General features: G+C 48.2%; 1 protein-coding gene across 1 annotated transcript in view; it reads left to right on the top strand.

Annotated features, from left to right (window-relative positions):
- The first annotated feature begins 275 nt into the window (after positions 1-275).
- Positions 276-21,840, top strand: part of SKOR1 (SKI family transcriptional corepressor 1) — a 48,154-nt gene continuing 26,589 nt past the window's right edge. The window contains exons 1-7 of the mRNA XM_078684074.1: positions 276-2,117; positions 8,467-8,587; positions 9,520-9,630; positions 10,249-10,320; positions 12,838-12,912; positions 13,630-13,704; positions 14,215-14,280. Coding sequence (XP_078540200.1) covers positions 294-2,117; positions 8,467-8,587; positions 9,520-9,630; positions 10,249-10,320; positions 12,838-12,912; positions 13,630-13,704; positions 14,215-14,280 — 2,344 coding nt within the window. The 5' untranslated portion in view covers positions 276-293. The remainder of the gene's footprint in view (positions 2,118-8,466; positions 8,588-9,519; positions 9,631-10,248; positions 10,321-12,837; positions 12,913-13,629; positions 13,705-14,214; positions 14,281-21,840) is intronic.

Here is a 21,840-nt window from a genome sequence, read left to right on the forward strand (position 1 = left end):
GGTTAACTCCTCTGACTTTATGTTTTCGGTATCACAGTATACACTCGTGAGTTAAATATATGTAAAGAAATGCCTGATGAATGTTCCATATTTTGGTAAGCTTTTCTAAGTAGATAAAATGAGCAGCTGGTAGGTCGACAGTAGTGTCACCAAGTGCGAAGTAGTCCTATAAACTGCATGAAAAGAATCTGTTGTAGTGTTGCATGGCTTAATGAGTTGAAGTTCCACGACCTGTGATGCGTCGGCCTTACTTCTGTCCTTTCTCTGTGTTTCTTTCCTCAGGCTTCGCTGGCATGGAGGCCCTCGCCCCTCAGCTGGGTGCTGGCAGGGAGGGGGCAGCAGGAGGAGGCCCACCGTCCCCTGCCTCCAAGCAGGAGCTGCATCCGTACTCCAACAACCTGAAGCCCAATCAGGTGGGCGAGACCTCTCTGTACGGGGTTCCCATTGTCTCCCTTGTCATCGACGGGCAGGAGCGGCTGTGCCTGGCCCAGATCTCCAACACTCTGCTCAAGAACTACAGCTACAACGAGATCCACAACCGGCGCGTGGCCCTGGGCATCACGTGCGTGCAGTGCACCCCGGTGCAGCTGGAGATCCTGCGGCGCGCGGGGGCCATGCCCATCTCCTCGCGCCGCTGCGGCATGATCACCAAGCGAGAGGCCGAGCGCCTCTGCAAGTCCTTCCTGGGGGAGCACCGCCCGCCCAAGCTGCCGGAGAACTTCGCCTTCGACGTGGTGCACGAGTGCGCGTGGGGCTCGCGCGGCAGCTTCATCCCCGCGCGCTACAACAGCTCCCGGGCCAAGTGCATCAAGTGCGCCTACTGCAGCCTCTACTTCTCGCCCAACAAGTTCATCTTCCACTCGCACCGCACGCCCGAGGCCAAGTACACCCAGCCCGACGCGGCCAACTTCAACAGCTGGCGGCGGCACCTGCGGCTGAGCGAGCGCACGGCCACGGAGGAGCTCAGCCACTCGTGGGAGGACGTCAAGGCCATGTTCAACGGGGGCACGCGCAAGCGCACCTTCTCCCTGCACTCCGGGGGTGGCGGGAGCGGCTCCAAGGGCGGCGGAGGCGGGCACGCGCACCACCACCACACGCACCACCCGCACCACGTGCCTGCACAGCCTCACCACCCGACGCACGGCCTCCACCCGCCCCCCGCCTCAGGAGACCTGCCCCCGCCCAAGGCCCTGCGCTGCTCCTCCGCGGACGACGAGAGGCCCTCCCCGGGCTCGGCCCCCGCGCCCTCCTCCTCGGCCGGCCTGAGGCCGTACCCCGTCATCCCAGTGCCCAGCAAGGGGGGCTTCGGCGTGCTGCAGAAGATCCCTCCGCCGTTATTCCCCCACCCCTATGGCTTCCCGGCCTTCAGCCTCTGCCCCAAGAAGGACGAAGGGAGTGGACTGGGCGACCCGGGCAAGGCGGGCGGGGGTGGTGGAGGTGCGGCGGGGTTACCCGGCATGTTCTGGCCCGCAGCCACCACCAAAGACGCCCTCTACCCGCCCTTCCCCATGTTCTGGCCGGCGGCCGCGGGGGCGCTGCCCTACCCCATGAAGAGCGCGGTGGGACGCGTCCCGGAGGCGGCGCCGCCCGCGGGCGGGGATGAGACCAGCGGCCGCAACACCCCCAAGGAAGCGGGGGAGGGGGACTCCCGGCCCGAGGAGGAGCCGCCGCGGTCCGGAGACGAGGAGGGGGCCCCGGGGCCGCCCCCCGCCCTCACCCCGCGCAGCAGGCTCAGCTACATCTCCGCCTTCAGGCCCGTGGTGAAGGACGCGGACAGCATGGCCAAACTCTACGGCGGCCGGGAGCTGCCGGGCCTGTACGGGGCCCGCGGAGGGTATCTATCCCCGGACCCCCTCCTCAGCGAGGGCGAGAGCCTGCGCTCGGCCTCCCCCGACCTGCGCTCCGCCTCCCCCGGCACCGACCTGCGCTCCGCCTCCCCCGGCACCGACGTCGATGTGGAGTCCAACCGCTTCCCCGACGAGGAGGACGAGGACGAGCCTGAGGAGGAAGACAAGTTAGGACGGAGGGAGCCGCAGCCCAGCACCGAGGAGGACGAGGAGGCCCCAGTGCTGGAAGAGGCCGTGCACAGCCCTGTGAGAGGCAGCCCGGGATACCAGGTGAGAGGACAGTGAGGGGCCTGGGCACTTTGAAAAGTACAGCACAGAACAAATGTAAATGTCTGACAAGGACAAGTGTGAACTTTATCAGATAGGCATATGCATCCTCTGATACACTGAAAGGTTTAATACACTGATCTAATTTGGATGTGGTCAATTATAATCTCATGCCTAAAAATCTTTATACATTTGCATTGTCTTAAAATATCTATACAAATAAAGAACTGTCATTTATAAAGCACAACAAGCGCAAAGGAATCACAGCTAGAATACATAGGATTGAACGCAGGACTTACACAAACAGCAATACATGATCTACCATTTCAGAACAGCTCGAATAAAACCGACTTCGCACCACCTAAATGTATAAAAAAAAAGAGGAAACAGGAAAACAGGAACAAACTTACTTTGAGTGGAAACTGAGCTGGCTGTTATCACCACCCTGTCTGTAATGTACAAGCTAAAACACGCTGGGAACACCTGGGCACATGAACTGTGAGTCAATGCTAGTCCTGGCTGTATTGTGGCCACAATAAGTTCCTATCACTCTGACGCAGTTAAGAAAGTAAATAGTATCTACTGAACCAATGGTTCTGCTGCAAACCAGTGTTCAATGTTCTAAATTAAAACAGCATATGGACCACATTGTCCCGGCAGTGGAGACTCACATCACGTAGCCAAAGGTGCCCCAACTGCATCTATCTGCCCATCACTCATGTAGTGCCCTTGCTGGCTTGACCCCCCTCCATCAGCAGTGGAAAGAAACTAGCGTCACTGCTGTGCTCCGGATTTGTATTTTGTCTCAGAGAACCGTACAACGTTTCTGTGACTGCTGTTTTAAATGCTATTTTGTGATGCCCACTTTCTCTTAAGCTAATTTCTACTTGTGTATCACCTCAAGAAATTCTTTCAAGACTAGCGAGTCACAGAACATTTGATTATGCAAACCCCATTGTTCACTTGAAGGGTGTGTGCACTCACTGTTCTGACTCAATCCCCGAGAACCATGTAAAGAATATTAAAACTACTCTGGTGCTATGGCTGAAATGAAAACAGCACTGCCTCTCAAAACAGGGTTCAGAAAAGGCATTAAAAATAAGATCTGTCTATTGCAATGACAACTCTGCATTCATTCACTTCATCCTTGCCCATTAAAATGATCCCAGACCTAAAATAAAGGCAGCAAACATCACCAGTTAATAGGACTATCCCCTCGTGTGTTTCTTCAAACAATGGAGCGGCTGAACATGTTAAACGATATTGTAGTGCTATGATATAGAGCTGATCAGTAACGCCAGTTTCTGGCCTCGATCTGAAGTATAAATCACATGGTCCAGTCCCAGGCACTTGTCTTTTGTGGGAAGGTTCAAACGAAAGTCCTGAACAAGCATTTACACAACGCATTCTGAGAACCTGGGCCAATCGTTTATGCGGTCCCAGGGGGCACTGGAAAAAGAGCAGCCCGAGACCAGCTGTGCAAATAATATGTACTATCAATAGTGAGGCTGGGGCCACACCTCATGGAAACTGGTAGAGGACTATTACAGTTAAGGTAGATCCAGGAGGTATGCAATATTACCAAGATATCAAGATAAAGGTCATTGAAATAATGAATGGAGATAGGGGTCAGATACTCGGTCAAAGGGGACCCTCTGTAGACCAACGCTGGGTACACGTACTTTACTGTAAACAGTGCCATGCACCAACAGGTGTCGCTGCATCTGGGGTGGTCACCGAAAGCGCACAAAGTCAGTAGTTCGGGAGTAGTGGCTGCAACTTGCAGGCTGCAAGCTGTCAATCCCTTTGTGTTGGTTGTGTCTCCGTTGCGCTCTCTCATATGTGTTGCCCTGAGTAGCCACCGAGGTTTGCCTCCTTTCAGACTGCTCCGTGTGGTCTGTGCATTTTCAACGCCGCACAGTAGATAATAAGCCAAGGACAGAACAAACAACAAATAGCTTTGCCTTTGACTTTCTTTGTCTTCTGTCCCTAAACCTGTGCTCCAGGACCTCTTTATGCGGGTCAAAACAACTGCCTGTAAGACGAACATCACAGGACTTGTGCCAAGGCCGGCCCGATGATCTGTTATAAACCTTTTAAAGAGGGCCTGAGCAGTGAGGGCTGGACCTAACCCAGATTTGTAAACGATTGTACGAGTTTGAAAAAAAGCACATTTAAAGTGAAGAATTGGACAAAGATTGGGCGGAAGCCTATTTCACCTGACAGGGCATCCGCCAAAGAGGTAATGGCAATTTGGCAAACGCCACCAGCCTCATGAATTAAACGTTGATTCCGTCCAATTAAAACCCCGAGCCACTTGGGGATGAAATGTCTTCGCATCCACAAAAAACGAAAAGCTTTAGCGGGATATCGAGCCTTTTGGTGGTCTTGTGTTCCCTCAGCAGTCTTCGGGGGTATTATTGTATCCCTTCTAAGCAGCACTGTGGATGACAAAATGTCTATAACGAAAGTAATAATCTGTCTTATGTTATCATACCTTCCTGCGGTTATATTACGCAACTGGTTGAATGCCTTGCATTATACAGAACTGTTTTGGTGTTGGCGTGACTCTTTCCTGCCCCTTAAGTGTCCCAATGCACCAACAAACTACTATCTACGATGGCTGTTTGTTTTCTAGTGTTATAATGATAAACGAGGGAGAGCTCTGTGTGTGTGTGTGTGTGTGTATGTATGTGTGTATGTGTGGTGCTTATGCCTTCAGGTGGGCAGTTATAGCCGCGAAGCCACGATCTTGACATTAATTCCCCTATATTGAGGTCCTGGTGGATTAACGTAGTACCAAACCACTTTTATGGCGCTATAGGTATTACAAGCACAAGTTTAAAAAAAAAAAGCTAAATGAAAAGACAAGTGCGGAGGGGAGCAGCTGATATGCAAATTGCTTTAATTATTTCGGCAATATTATATAAAAATATTGACTGCCTTGTTTAAAATCAACGCAAGAACAGTTAAATAAATTTTTAGTTTGTTTGCTAGTGTTTAAAAATACATTAAAAAAACTGTAATAACATCAGCAGTTTCAAGAATAGACCGAATTAATTATTGCTTTCTGCTTTAACACGACGTAAAACATTTTACAGCAAAAACTGACGCTATTCTGCCAAACATTCCAATCTTCTGTTAATGGGACCCTCTAGAAAAGCGCTTAAAGCAAAACATGACAGACGAGTAAGTAATACGTAGATTTGTAAAAATCTGGTCGGCTGCTCCTAAAATTGTTAGACTTTAACAGCGGACAACAGAGCTATTACGAATAGACAAATAAAAGTCACGAAAAAAATATAAAGTACATCATCCCTGGGAATCTCTTGGGAAACGGAGTAAAAGGTCGGCCATACAATACCCAATCTAAACCGGGCCAAGGGACGGGGTTTATAAGGATTCAGTACCCTGCTAAGGAGCAGCTGGATTTCCGACAACGTTTTAAGCATAAAACAGGTTCACACTTACATTTTTGTTAGTGGGCTAGAATGACTAACACATTATTATCGATCTCTGAACGTTTTCATTAGCCAACGCTTGTCTGGAAAACAGTAATATTCTGACTGAATCAGCTTTATTCTTGGCTCTGTGATATATCTCAGCCACAATAGTTTCTTTATATTCTTACAACTTCTAAGTATTTCCCGGCTCAGACTTGAGGCTGGGTGTGTCCATATTGGCACCAGGCTTGTTAATGCCATTTCTCGTTTCCACGTGCCCCTGCTTCTTTCTGGAGAGGCGCTGTACTTCCTAACAACAGTTTCCTCCTAAGTGGATGAACAATGCCAGTTGGCTGTTTGGCCAGAAGGCGGTGACACTGCAGGGGCCGCCGATACTCCCAGGTACAGCGCCGTTACCCGGGGTACACCCCAGCCTTCATATAAGGCATGTTTTGTTGTTCTTATGTCGCAAGTTCGCAAACCCCCTAAAACCACTGCTACTTTCCCACAAACCCCAACAGAACAACACTGCAACTTCGGATGACGACATGAAAACTCCCTGTTCTCAATGCCCAGGCTCGCACAGCTCCTCCTGTGCTGTGGGCTTTCCCACTCGAGCTTGGTGTGCTCATGTATGAGGCGCTAGCTCGAAGACCCTGCTGGTGTTTTACATCAGACATACTCCCCACCGCTCAAGACAAGCCTGAAATTGTGAGGGGAGATCAGGGGCTGTTCCAACCCGCAACAGGGCAGATGTCTTGACAGGGTGGAAAGAAGAAGCCCTATCATGCAACATTACGAGATCGCTGTACATACGTTGTGACCATTCAAGTTCAAGTTCAGAGATTTGTATAGCGCACTACTCACCCAGAGGGTCTCAAGGCGCTTCGGGGAGGGGGGGGGGGGTGTATTACTTATCGAATATCCAAGTTTTGAGTTGCTTAACTCACGTCTGTACATTTAATTACAGGAAGGGGAGAGGATGTGGCCTTACGGCCAATCTGCCTAATTTGAAATTGGGGAACCAGGTTCAAATCCCAGCGTCGCCTCAATATCCTGTGATTCTGGGAGAATCACTTCATCTCCCCATACATTTTTAAAAAGTGACCTTGGGTAATGTAACTTGTGCTCGCGTAAAGCGCTTTAATACCTTCGTGTAGAGTTCGCGCTCTATAAAAACTGCAAAAAAAATATAAATTAAAGCGGCCGGTCGTGCTGCCATGGCATCTGTGCACAAACAACACTAGCACAAGAGAAAGCGTGACAACTCCCGCCCAGTGCAAGCACATAGCTCATCTGGATGTTCGTATTAAGTGGTATTCTTTCGAAAAGTGATGATCGATGCACAGCATCGCGCAACTCGCCTAAGATCCCGCAGGCTGTCAGGGGCTGCGCCGATGCACTGCAGCAGGCAAGACGAGCCACTTAACCAAGAGACAAAACACCTCAGTTCGGCACGCCTGGACTCGCCTGCCTCGCTCACTTTCATGCGATAAACACCCTGGTGCATTAAAGGCTCAAACACGTATATAAAGGGGCATGTTTGTTTTCATGTACAGTATTTAAACGACTTAGGCACATGGTCCACACGTTTGCTTAAGGGATGCTTACGCCACCGTTTTAAGTAGGCACACAGATTTCCCGTTTGCTTTCGTGTCTAGTTTAAAAATAATTCCTTTATATTGTTGCTAAATTGTATTGATTTGTAGTTCTCTTGTACATATGGATACATTAACCCCGCCCTTGCCTACTTTGGGGACAAAGTTATGTCTGTCCTGATTCGGGGTCGCGTGCAAAGGTTTCGCTTATAACCCGAATACAAATATCTTCCTCGTTTATTGTTTTACATTGGGATACGCACACTTGCAAGTGTGCCTTATCCCAATCTAAAACAATAAAATAGGAACTTTTATCTGGGACTCCTCTAGCGCATGTCTTCTTTTTTCCGGATTTAACAGTGGGCATTTCCGGGTTTATGGTCACTTCGGCAAAATTAAGACATTAACAGCAATTGCAGCCGCATTTCTTGCTTTTATTTCAAAATTGTGGGCTGCTGTGAGATGTTAGGTGAGGTTGCGAGATAATTATATATATAAACGTAATTAATTACCACTAAAATTGAATTGGAATATAAGGCTGAAGGCTCGCAAAAACGCAATTCTAAAAACCATTTGTCGCACTGTCCTATTTAAACGACCGAGGCCCGGTATTAATAAGTGTCTTTAATCTTTGTCATTGTGCTTTCTTTGAAAACTCGACTCTGTTGTCTGCCGCCCCTCCCCGGCCTCCCAAACGGCTTTTTAATACTAAATGATATGTTTAATCCTTTGTCTGCTCTGTATGCATGCATGCGCGCGCTGCAGCGGTTTGATAGAAGGATGATGAAAAGGTGGTTAATATTACATACAAAGATAAAGCAATTTTAACATCAAAGGCACGAGGACCCCGGCGATGAGACAAATAGAAGCCGAAGGGACGGCGTTTACATTATAAAGGTATCTGAGTAAATATTGTGAACTCCTGTAAATGAACAGCTCCAGACGGGGACTACGAGGGATAATTACCCTGATTAGAGCGCACTTTGCGGGTCTGAAAATTACCCCAAATTAGGCCTTTATGGGGGCCGCTGCCTTTCAAAGCCTCTCCGTTCTCTTGCGCCTGAATTTTAATTCGGGTAATTTTCTCTGGAGAACCGACAATTAGTGTAATAAAACGGTTGTGTTCAAGCTGCGAGTGTATTTTGTAGGATGGCAGAAGACGGCCAGTACCCATTTTGTGAAGTCTCCCCTCCCCCATTTCCTGAGGGAAGTGGGTGCTGTTGGCCGACGGGAGGTCGGTGGGCTGCATGTGCTACGGGCCCCTCCCCTCCGCCCCGGTCTCACTGTGTCTCCTTGTGTCTTCCTCTGCAGGTGTACCCCCAGGACCGAGATCCGGCACCCGGTCTCCACAGCCCACACCCCGGGGGCTCCGCCGCCGCCACCTCCTACCTCTGCAACTCGGAGGCCCCCCTCTGCAACTCGGAGGCCCCCGGTAAGTAGCAGTGTCCACTGACGGAAGTGAGCGGCTTGAAACTGAAAAGTACAACTCTAGACGCACACACACTCAGGCAGCTGGGGTACATACGGACGTGTCCTTGCGGTTTCAAGTGCACTGAACTGGATGCACGTCTGTGTGATACGGGCATCGCTTTGCACTGTCAGAGCGTTATTGGCAGCTCACCAACTCGGATACACCGCGCATGTGATTGATTTTAAGTCCCCTCTCCTGCCTTTGGCAATGAGTGGTATGGACAAACATGCGTCTAATGCACCCCGCATGTGATTTGAAATGCGAGTGGTACGGACAAACATGCGAGTAATACACCTCGCATGTGATTGGAATTCCCCTCTCCTGCGTTGGGCAACGAGTGGTACGAAAAATCATGCGTGTAATATACCTGGCATGTGATTGAAAATCCCCCCCCCCCCCCCCCCGTTTAGCCGTTTGGAGGTGAATGGTACGGAAAAACATGCTTGTAATACGCCTCCCATGTGATTGAAAATCCTCTGCTCCGCGTTTGAGGGCGAGTGGTACGGAAAGCATGAGCGTAATACACCTCGCATGTGATTGGAAATCGCATGTCCCTGTTTGGGGGTGAGTGGTAAGGACAAACATGGGTGCAGTACACCTCGCATCAAGTGACGTAATACACCTCGCATCATGTGACTGGAAATACTATGTCCCTGTTTGGAGGTGAGTGGTAAGGACAAACATGGGTGCGATACACCTCGCATGTGACAGGAAATCCTATGTCCCTGTTTGAGGGTGAGTAGTACGGACAAACATGGGTGTAATACACCTCGCATCATGTGACTGGAAATCCCCAGTCTCGCATTTAGGAGTAAGAGGTACTCACAACCATCAGTCTAACGTACACTGTACTGGACTTGCTTGAAGTTAATAATTGATTTATTTTCTACTAGAGCCGGACGCAGAGGACAGTCACTCGGCGACAGAGGAGTCAGAGACCAGAAAGTCATTCCAGGAGCAGCGGAACCCCGTTCCCCAGACCAGCCCCCCCACTTCAGACAGAGGTAATCCCATGCCGCTTTACAGTTTAAACACAAAGGCACCTGTACATACAGATGGCTACCTAAATAAGCATACCAAGAACCAAAAGTTTTACAGATATTTTACTCCTTGGCTTATATCTATGTAGAAAGTGTGTTTATGATTTCCTATAAACTAGCGAATAATAAATTCATGTTTGACAATACGTATCCACATAGGAAAGGACATTGTGTAAGACGGCTCTTCCATGTAGGTTGTTTTTCTCCTGCTTAACGTTCGAACACCCCGATATAGTGCAGAGTTCTAAAGGCAGACTTAATACGTTTGTGTGTACGAATTTAATAGCCGGCAGGGCATCCAGGCGGCCTACTCTTCCGAAATGAAAACGCTGGCTGGTGCAGCAGTACAGAAAGAAGAGATGCCCCTTATTTGCTCTGGAGGGCCTCATGAATTATTCAGCCCAAAAAGCGGGGACGGTGTGCTCAGAGTTAGAACTCTTGTGTGGGGATTTCTCTCATTTGGACCCACGTGTTGACATATGACAGACACACAAACAGGGGCTAACACACCAATTTGTTCTCAATAAAAGCAGTCTGTGTTTCTCCAGAGGGCCACTCACAGTTCTCTCTGCCTCTTTCCAGATGACGAAGGGGTCAGAGTCGAAGTTACCGGGACGCACCTGGTAGAGCGGGATATTGAAAACATGGCAAAAGGTGAGCATTTCTGAAAACTGTAAGTTCGGAGACCAGATGCATGCTACGACGTCTTGCCACTGTTTTATTTTCAGTGCACATTTACTTACATTGTCCTGGCGTTTTTAAAATCGTAATAAAGATTCGCAATCCTTTTAGCTGTGAACACATGCTTGCACAATTTAAAAAAATGTTAATCATCCAAGAAATGTTTTCTAGACGCCCGAATAATCCCGCACTGAAAATAAAATGCTTCCTATCATACTCATTTCACTATATTTAGGCATCCATGCGTTAAATTACATACATTTTCTAAACAAAGAGTATCCCTTCGTAAAGCCAAATATACATTTTATGAGCGATTTCACACTCAGAGTGCAATGAGGAGGGTTACACAATCCAAAAAGGAGGTTACTTATCACACCCATCAATACCATACACGTAGCGAGACGGACAAGCGGAGTGCGGACATACCTATATGTGGTACTTATAGCAAGCAGTCAGACTCGCTTTATGTTTTACCCCTGTTAACGCAGAAGTGCGAGCTGCATGAAAGCCCATACACGTCCGGAATGATATTCTGAATCATAAACAGCCAATGAGCACGGAAGAATATTACGTATTTGCTAAATACGTTACGGACTAAATACATACGTATTATTGGTATCCAACAAACACATGCCACGGAACTCGTGGCATTTACAACTCACTCACTCGTCCGCCACTGGAAGCCCCGTTTGGTTTCATGACAACAACGAGCGGGTCCGTTAAGTACGCTCCGTACACATCCGCGCGTGCACATCTACGCCTGCTATCTGACGTACGCAAAGACGTCGACGTGCGTCCACGTCGACGAGTACGTGTGCGCGCTGCGTGTGCGCCTGCGAGTGCCGTGCGCCGGACGCTTTCAGAGGCGTCGTTGGGTGCCCTGTGCCGACCCTGGGTTGTTAGTGAACACACAGCACCTCCCCGGCACTTTGGAAGGGCTTGGTCCCATATGGCTGCCTCTACACCGAGACCGTCAGCTGTCTACATTGATGGATTTGTTATGGATAATAAAACGGACTAAACGAGTCCATTAATACATCTGTCTCAGCTAGTGAGCTCTGATAAAAAGAACCTACCCTATTTAATTGACATTTAAAAATCACTGTGCCCGGTAAACGAAAGTGCTGAGTATTTGTAATTTCTCAGAACACTTTTCCTACTTAAGGAGAAGCTCGATCCTGCCCGGAATCGTCCGCTGCAAGCCTGCGGTTGACGTTGTGTTTTATTTTTAATGCAGGCGATGAAGTGCCTTCGGGCAGAGGGGATAATTAATCTTTGTCGCGCTTCTGGGCCGGCTGCAGCCTCTGACGGGAGGCGAGGCGCGCGCTGCGAGGATGGCGGCTCGCGCGCGCAGCCTGCCAGCACCCACTGCCTCACTTCGTGTCTGCGCGCGCCTCGCCGGCTTTCTCTCAGCTGGCCCCGCGCCGACTGAGCCTCAGTGGAAGGGCCACGGATAGGCGCGAGCGCCTTCAGTCAGAGTCAGAGAGTCTCGCATACGGGCCCTTCTCAACAGAACGAGCAGCACACTCACAAACGCAGAACCGAGCACGGATCAAAACTAGGCGCGCGCGCTGGACGCTTTTTTCCCCTGCCAGCCCTGCAACTCATTCCTGGATTATTTGCTAAAAATGGATGGTCAGTGTAGCCCTGCAACGCATTGCGGCCAGTGGCTAGCGAATTAGGCTTCTTTTGTATACAAATATAAAAGCAGCACTGGCACGAGGTTAAGCATAAATCAATCGACACGTTGTTCTGTACTTTCCGCGCACACTTTGCTTCAGGTCTTGATGTAAGTAGGTGTGGGCACTTCGCGCATACTTCTTTTAAAGAATATATCTCTCTATATATAAGAACTGCAGTCCAATAACACACGTTAACTACAACTGTACTAATAAACACATTCATGAGTTAAATGTCGAATTCGAGTTTATTACCCCAGTATTTAAAAAAATGACACATGGAAACCACTTTTTACTGCCTCACAGACCACATATTTACACTATATAAATATATGAAGAGAGAGAGAAGGATAGATCCTGCGAAAGAGTCTCTGGTGGGTAGTACTGCACGCCTCCAGTGAGTTTTGCTTGCAAGTAGAGACAATTTTACGCGTGTTTTCGTGGGCTGTTAGTAAAAACAATTGGAACTGCCCTTGTTCTTATCCTGGACTGCACTTTCTATTGCAGATACCACTTACTAAAAGCAGAGGCACAACATTACTCTATGTCGCATGTTTAAATAACCCCAGAATCATATTTTACCACCAACCACAGTTTATACCTAGTATTGTCGCATTTTGCAATCACTTTAAGGGGCGATATGATAAGAAGAATGTTAATTTCACTCTTTATGTAGCGCTTCAAACGGTACTTCTGTCTTCACACGCTGTTGTCACTGGCAACTTTGACTGACTCTTGATCAGCTAAACTTGCGTCAGGTTTTGGTGTTATTTTGAATGTTGCCTTGTTCTTTTGTTCCTTTTTTAAACAGATGAGCTTCAAAAACTGCTGGTGGAACAAATGGACCTCCGAAAAAAACTGGAAAGGGAGTTTCAGAGCCTGAAAGGTACTGCTCCTTCTCCATGCTTAAACGCGCTTGCAATGCTACGACCGCAGGAGCAGCCAGCGACTAAAATGCGCACCCGGCATGCAGGGGGCAGACTTGTTGTCTTCTGCGGATGTCCCCTGTGATATTCAGAAGCAGTTATTGGTTTGTTTACAGCCTGCCATGCGAACACCTCTTACGAAACGTTAGTCTCCTGACGCAGCTGCATGCCGACCTGTAAAGTAGAAACCATTATTTGGTGGGTTGATTGAAAGACTTAGACAACGCTGGGTGGTTTCAGGACGCGCCGTTAAATATTTGAGTGGGCCAAATTAACGCCACGGTCAATCACAGGTGACCCACGTGTAAAAGGCCATCAAAAAGCCAGCATGCACAGGATGACTTCAGTCCAAAGTAACGCAGACATTTAGGAACAGATGTAGAAATTAAGAGGAGCGGAAGATCCATAAAAATAATTCATACCAACCTCAGTGAGTATACAGAATAAATGGTGCGCCCCATACATTCATTAACTAGGAAAGGATTTCAGAATTCAACTTGGCAGATTTTCATCTATCACAGAAAAATTGTCAATACTGATATTTTTCAGTTTTCATATACTGCTGCTGCTGTTTTAATGGTGGCGAGAACGGAGCATGCACTGAAAACAAGGGTAGAGGCTGCGACTGCCGCGTGCCTGGATGTATGTATGTTCACCACTGCCATCAATTTCCACAGATAACTTCCAGGACCAGATGAAAAGAGAGCTTGCTTACCGGGAAGAGATGGTCCAACAGCTGCAGATAGTAAGAGGTAAGTGAACCAAGCCAGGTTGGGAGAGGGGGCAAGGGGGCGGGAGCGACCCACTCTCCGCCTTTGCCTACAGAACTGAGTCATTTACGTTTAAATAGAAGGTAATTTAACAATTATTTTTTTATTTAATATCCTTTGTACACACTCCGATTAGCCTCAGAATGGCAAGTAAACCCAACAAACGGCTGGGAGGCATCATTACCAAGGAGTGATTATACTCCCTCACACAGTCGTTTCCATGGGTTTCTAAATTAAAAACCGAGGCGTAAAATTACCTGAGTGGTAATGCCTAAGTTTGCTTTAATTTTGGTTGCATCCATCTGCCTTAAAGCACAAATTCTCAGCATTTCACTCTCACTGTAATTCAATCATAACAAATTGCGCTCTTCTCTTTTTACTTATTTCGCTTTTTTTTGCTTAAATGCTTCTGATTAAAAGAGGATGTGTCCCTGAATCTGAATTAAATTAGACGGCATTTGAGTTTGCCTTTGTTTCTTTCTTCCCACTCAGACACACTCTGCAATGAATTGGATCAAGAGAGGAAAGCTCGCTATGCAATCCAGCAGAAATTGAAAGGTATTTTTAATGAAAGATTGTTGCTGTTTGCATTGAGAAAGTAACCCTGGTGTCGATGGGTGGGGAGACATGTCTGGATTTTAGACTGTTGGAGCATTAACCATAAACGACTTAATGGAAGACACCGTTTCATCATAAATGGATTTCAGTACAGCGTTTTTGTCACATTTTGAGGTTTCCGAGTACTTTAAATAAGGAGCATTTTTGAGAAGCCACCAAATGCTACTTATCGACATCAGAAGGGTGAAACGCCGAATGACCCTTCAGTATTCAAACACGGCACACATGTTATACTTATCTACAACACACGCATTAAGCCACTGCTCACTCACCCGTCTTACAGCAGTGGAGCTTAAGAGCTGCTCACGGGAGAATTCAAACCTTGTTTGTAAATAACTATAACCTGTGACTCGTAAGAGATAAAACAGCAATTCTCAAACGCCATTTTTCTCTTCTTATTTGCAATGCTCTATGAACAGTGGCTTCACAAGTGTATGAAATCAGTATATTTGCATGTGAGGGATATTTGAAGGTAGTTTTTTTGAAGGAATCATGAGACTGGTTGTCTCCTATTTTACACTGGAGATCCTTAGAAGCATGGCCAACTATTGTTTGCTTTATAAGTGAAAAACCTCAGCTACTTTGACCGCATTTAAGTTTTCCCTATGAACAGCACACCTATCGAGTTTTTGGCTAACTAGTACTCATGGTAGCTGGCCCAAACCTATTAACACTAGGTGTGTGACACCAAGTCACTTCTCAGTGTTTATACACAACTCAATACACAACGTTAGTTTACTTATACAAGACTTTGTGGCCTTGTGGCAGGTAAGGAAACCGAGAGAACCACACAAATAAGGCAAATGAGGGAAGGCAGCATAACAACTCTGGTGCCTACCCTGCTTCCTAAGTTTTCACCTGGGCCAATTTATACCAAAAAACGTAGGCGTGTCTAAAATTGGCCAGACCTGCTGTTAAATGAAGGCAGATTTTGATGCACAACCAGTTTGTTAGTGAAGGCTCTTTGTGCATGGAATAAAACATTTCACTTTGAAATGTGAAACGGGTTTAAAAATAGACACCAGTTGAGATGTACACGTCTAGCTTAGGTGTGGGTGAGTAGAACAAGACCGGTCTTAGCTGCCGAACTGTTCTCCTACCTCAGCTTTTAAGAAAGTCATGATATGCGGTTGTGTAAGAGCTGTTGTGCTGATTTTTTAAGACCAGCCCAACATTTTCTGCTTTGCTTGAAGTATCCAAAATCTAGCCGGTCTTTGTGGCAGATGGACAGTGATAGGCAACACACCTAAGAGGCACTTATACCTCTGGAAGCAGCCGTGCTAGCACTGCCACGTGCTGAAGCGTTTGTTTTTAGGTCGAGCATGCTATAGCGCATGCACTCTTGCTTCCAACAAGTATTGTTTACAATAAAAGGATTAGAGCCCGTGCATTGCTTACATTAATTTGTTGGCTTTCTTGTCACTCTTCTTTGCGAACTCGTAATTGTTCAGCCCATGCAAAGCGTCACTTCCTTTCCTTTCTCTGGAGCATGGTCCTAGCACAGATTGGTTCAACTTGATTAGTTACCGTCTGCTGTTCACGTTGTGATTGAGGTAATATTTTTTCTTTCATTCTCACACTGCCCCCTTGTGCGCGGTGCTTCTTTCAACTCCAACCCACTCCTTCTCCGGGTTGCTTCCCCCATCTGGTGCTCCCTCCCTCTCCTCCCCACACCTCCCTCGTTTTGCTTCCCTCCTTTGGTTGTTGCTGCTACCTCCTTCCTCGTCTTGCTTTCCTTCGTCCCTCACTGTTGCTGCTCGCACTCTCCTCCCTCACACCTTGCCCCAATAGTGTTTTTAATTTTTAAACCTACTGCACAGCAGCATGGACTGCTGTGCAACATGGCTTAAAAAAAGCACTATGATGCAGTCAACGCTGGCCACGTCATGTCGCTTTTTTTCTTGACATTAAGTCATGCTACACAGCAGCTCATGTTGCTGTGCAACACGTCTAAAAAACACATTGGCAAAGTCAGTAGACCTTACAAAGGTAAGACCTATTGTCTTTACCAATGTTTGTTTAGGCATGGGGCAGAAGTCTCCTTGAAGATAAGTTCTACATAGAGCCCGGACCCCCTAGGATGTCCCCCGCCCTCATGCAAACCCACAATAAATACTTGATAATCCAAGAGTGTGGGTATAAACGGGCATGTTTAATTACAATTAACACACATAAACATGACAAAAATGCAGTACTATATATTTAACATTTCAATTCAATATTAACACTTTTAATATCTACAATCATAATCACATATCATAACCACCGGTTATGCGATCTTCACTTGCTCCAGCACCAAGGGGCCCTCTGGCTCGCATCTCCTAATCTGAGAACCGCGCAAGACGCAACCCATCTGCATCCTTGAGCGGTGAGCCCCAGCTCTCTGGTCCTTGTCCACCATTTATGGGGCCCACCCCTCTACCACCAGGCTGCCAAGGAGGCTCGTAGGGAATTACCAGGGGCCGCTGCGGCATGCCCTAGCTCGTAACCTGGCGACCTTGCCTCCCCAGCCGATGTCCCCATTCTCCCTGCGGAGAGCTTACCGTTTCTCCCCTCAGTGCTGGCCATGGGAGTATGTAAGAAGGACTCCCATTAACCCTGCAAGTCAATGTTCTGTGGCCTCTTTTCCGCCACTCTCCCCCGCCTATCCTCCCTCCAAAATCTCTAATCTCAGGGACGTGTGGGTGGGAGATTGATGACCTCGAATAATCCTGCGGCCTGGTGCGGGAAAAAGAGGACGTTTTCAGGTGTCCCCCGGCATGAATAGCCCCCTGGCTCCACCCCTCCCTGCGCCTGTCCCCCGCCGGTAACGTGTCACCGCTGACCCGGAAGTATTTAGTAAGGCCGGCAGCCAATCGGGCTACCCGGCCGGACTATGGGGGCGGGGCGTGGGTCCAGGAGGCCGGGCCCTAATGGCGCTTGTTAAATCTTGCGCTTTCTACTGTCACTAGAAGTCAGTATCTGCTCATTTCAACAGCTATGTTAAACTAAGGACCCTGTTGCCCAGTCCAGGACTCACCAAGAATGTGTGGGCTGTATATGAATTTAATGAGGAACCATATGATAGAAAACTACTATTACCAGTAAGTAACTTTTCTTTATTTTAGTATCTTCGTTACCATTTACGAACACTGAATAGAACAGCAAGCTCATCCCGTACACAAGATACAGGAGACCAAGCTTAATAGAAAAAAAAATGAGAAAATAGCAAAGAAAATGCAAAGCAGACAGTCAAATCAGTGCCACAAAGAAGCTGGTCAATTGTGCATTCGTTCTGGAGTCACCTTTCAGAAAATAGCGTCTCATAAAATGACGGACTGACTTCTATGTTGTATCTGCAAATCACATTTATGGGAATGTTTCTCTTTTACCTCTACCTGAATGGGCACTAGAGTAACCCACATTGGTATATTGCCCCCCTACCCACAAACACACACGTTGCTGTGGACAGTTTAGATGCTGCTGGCCTTTACAACAAACAGTGTAACTATAAACGGGTTGCTTCAATGCCAAACATCTCCTTAATCTTGTCAAGAGCTCAACTAGAGCGTAACTTTATTTCTCTACAGGAGAAGATGGGTTAACTGTTTAGGGGAAACAATTTGTCCAAATTATAATAAACCTAGAAATCACAATAGGAAGAAAAGAATAATGCGTCCTTGGAGTTGCCATATAATGATGAACTATTGTGTAAGGTTCATAAAGGTACATGCTTGTATTTTGCTCATGTTCTAACCAATTAAACGACAACTAAGAAGGCCACTGTTTTGCAAGTAGTCTAAAATAGAGGGCTTACCAGTTGGGAAATGACTCCATTTATTTCCCTGGAGATGGGTAATGTTTTCTCAATGTACAGCATTCTGACTGCTAATCATGTAAAACGCTTAATTAGTGCGATTCTGAATACGACATTTATTTACGCCATAATGGACACAAACTAAACCATAATAGAGTACAACTGTAATATGATTTAGCTAAAAAGATGAGTGGTGGTAGTATCACCTTTTCTCGATTAGTTTTCGGCTCAATCTACTTACCTATCAAAGCACAAAGTGATGAATGGATTGCTTGAATTAATCTCAGCCACTGCCAATCACTCAGGCCGCATCCCAATCCATCATTTTTCGCCCATCATGCCATCTAAGTTTGGACCCAGCCATATACAAATCAGCTTTGACCCTACTCCAATGGGTACTGAGAAGAGGGGTCCCAGAACGTAAAGAGTAAAGAAAAATAAGTACAAGTAGTAAAAATAGACATGAATCTTAAGGTTGTCACAACATTGTTGTTTAATCACAATGTGTGGGTAAGTTTCATTACGAATAAATGTATACAGTTCAAGCGTATTTCGTGCCCCAGGAGGGAAGGGGAGAAGGAAGTGCTGGTGTAGGGAGGAGTGTGGGAAGATTTAGACAAGTGACATAACAATGGTCAAACGACCTTAGTATACTGTAAAATCATACGATTTACAAACATCAGGACCAGCGGTTCAAGTATACTATTTAGGCATCATGCTTCCAAAAAAGTAGTACAATCCTATGATACATAAGCGGAAGGAAGCTAAGAGTGCAAAAAGCTGTTGACGTTTCGACCCACGAATAGATGCAGGCACAGGATGATACCTTGCTAGGGGGTCTTCATCAGGACTGGGGTGGGGCGGGTTACCTGAATCAGGGTAATGGACAAGTAGTCATTTAACAGGATGAGTTAATCATGAAGATTGCACAAACATATGGTCGTACGGGAGACTGTTATAATTACCATGTAGTATGGAATACTGGATACATGGTAGAGAAAACCTCAAAGTAAGACAGGAACATCAATGGTATCAACTACGGAGGAAAAAACATGGGCAGTAATTAAAAAGGGGCTTAAAGAGTTAAAAGGGTAGTAGTATGGGTATTAAGCGCAAAATGTACATGGTACAAAACTCACAAGATGTTGGTCAGGCCACGTCTTTGTATAATCAGGCGACATGTGAAAGTGTTCTCTGTGGCTATATAAAACTGCAAAAAAATACTTGGTAGGGGGCCTTGTGCTGCTTTTGGGGAGCATTGAATCAGATAACGTAGTAAAATTACAAAGAGCACGGCGCAAGAGGCCTTTCACATCACCATAAATTCATAAACAGCCTCTGAAGATGTATAACCAGTAGGCGCTTTATACAGCGCTATATATGAAGCTGTGTGTGGTCTGCGGTGCGCAGTGTGTCTACATGAAACAGTGGAGACTGAGAGGGATTCATGAGGCCAGGATTGAGGCCCTCGCCCAGGACCATATATGTAGGACGACGAGGCCGCACAAGGGCTTCACAGGAGGACGTCCTCGAAGAAGCAGAGTAGGAACACGAAACTGAAAGACAACGCACCACACTCTCCAACATGCAGCAGTCATGAGTGACGACCCCTCAACGAGGAGTGATGCAAAGACAGAAGCTGGCAGAGTGCGGCTGCATCAGGGCATAAGGCGCCCACCCAACGCTCTCCACCAGGCCCCTGACCCCGCACCCACCCACCCAACGCTCTCCACCAGGCCCCTGACCCTGCACCCACCCACCCAATGCTCTCCACCAGGCCTCTGACCCTCTACCCACCCAACGCTCTCCACCAGGCCCCTGACCCTGCGCCCACCCACCCAATGCTCTCCACCAGGCCTCTGACTCTCTACCCACCTAACGCTCTCCACCAGGCCCCTGACCCCGCACCCACACACCCAACGCTCTCCACCAGGCCCCTGACCCTGCACCCACCCACCCAATGCTCTCCACCAGGCCTCTGACCCTCTACCCACCCAACGCTCTCCACCAGGCCCCTGACACTGCACCCACCCACCCAATGCTCTCCACCAGGCCTCAGACCCTCTACCCACCCAACGCTCTCCACCAGGCCCCTGACCCTGCACCCACCCACCCAACGCTCTCCACCAGGCCTCTGACCCTCTACCCACCCAACGTTTTCCAACAGGCCTCTGACCCTGCACCCACCCACCCAACGCTATCCACCAGGCCTCTCATCCTGCACACACCCAATGCTCCTCACCAGGCCCCTGACCCTGCACCCACCCAACGCTCTCCACCAGGCCCCTGACCCTTCACCCACACAACGCTCTCCACCAGGCCCCTGACCCTGCATCCACTCAACACTCTCCACCAGGCCCCTCACCCTGCACCCACCCATCCAACGCTCTCCACCAGGCCCCTGACCCCGCACCCACCCACCCAACGCTCTCCACCAGACCACTGACCCTGCACCCACCCTACGCTCTCCATCAGGCCCCTAACCCTGCACCCCCCCCCACCCAACGCTCTCCACCAGGCCCCTAACTATGCACCCACCCAATGCTCTCCACCAGGCCCCTTACCCTGCACACACCCACCCAACGCTCTCCCCCAGGCCCCTGACCCCGCACCCACCCATGCAAAAACACGATTCCTCGGGGTTTCAGCTGACAGGGCTTGGTATGTAAAGTGCCAATTATTACAGCAATAGTCAGAGTGGCCATGCAGGGGCTCTAGAAGGGGTGAAAAACCAACAAAGCGTCAGTAACAAGGGAATGTTCTTTTAAAGACCTGTGAAGTACTGGGTGGGGGGCGGCTATGTGTGTGCACAGGAAGCTGTTTCAGCCCGGGCTTCTCCCCTCTGCCTTGCACCCTTCTCCCCTCTGCCTTGCCCCATTCTCCCCACTACCATGCACCCTTCTCCTCTCTGCATTGCACCCTTCTCCACTCTGCCTTGCACCCTTCTCGGCCACCCCCTTGCACCCTTCCCACCCAATGGAGGGGGCTGCCACCTGGAACAATGGCACCATTTCAAAAGCATGATGGACTCCCCGTGCCTAAAAATTAATGTTTCTGTCTGTAACGCAACTGGTGCAAATGTAAAGCGCTCTGATGCCTTCGGGTGGAGTTTGCGCTATATAAAACTGCAAAAAAGTACTTGGTAGAGGGCCTTGTGCTGCTTTTGGAGAGCATTGAATCAGATGACGTAGTAAAATTACAAAGAGCACGGCGCAAGAGGCCTTTACATACCAAGCCCTGTCACACAGGGGGGTGGGGCGGGTAGAGCATGCACTGCCAGCAACCTGCCAGGCCAGTGCACAACACTTGCATCACCCTCTCTCTGCCTGCCATTATGCTCCATGCTTCTGAAAGGTTAAAAAAAAACGGGCAGTTGTTTTTCAAATGTCCAGTCCTGCAGCAGCACACTTCCGAAGCCCATACATGCCAGTAACCCGATTCAAGGCCACGTTCTCCCGATTTTTTTTTTTTTAATCTCCCTCTTTGCTCTTCTGAAATGTTGGCATGTATGAATATAGTGCAGCTCCAGAGTTGTGTTTCCACCAGCCAGCTATCAGCCTCCGAGGTGGGTGGCTGGATGGAAGAAAGGGCTCTGTCTTCATGCAGCACTGACCACCCTCAGTAAACCCTGGTGCTTCCCAGGGCTATCCAGCCACAACCCCACTCACAGGCCTCTCCGCCCTCCCAAGACTGCGGGGCAATGT

The sequence above is a fragment of the Lissotriton helveticus genome, chromosome 3_1 (assembly GCF_964261635.1).
Source record: "Lissotriton helveticus chromosome 3_1, aLisHel1.1, whole genome shotgun sequence".
NCBI lineage: Eukaryota > Metazoa > Chordata > Amphibia > Caudata > Salamandridae > Lissotriton > Lissotriton helveticus.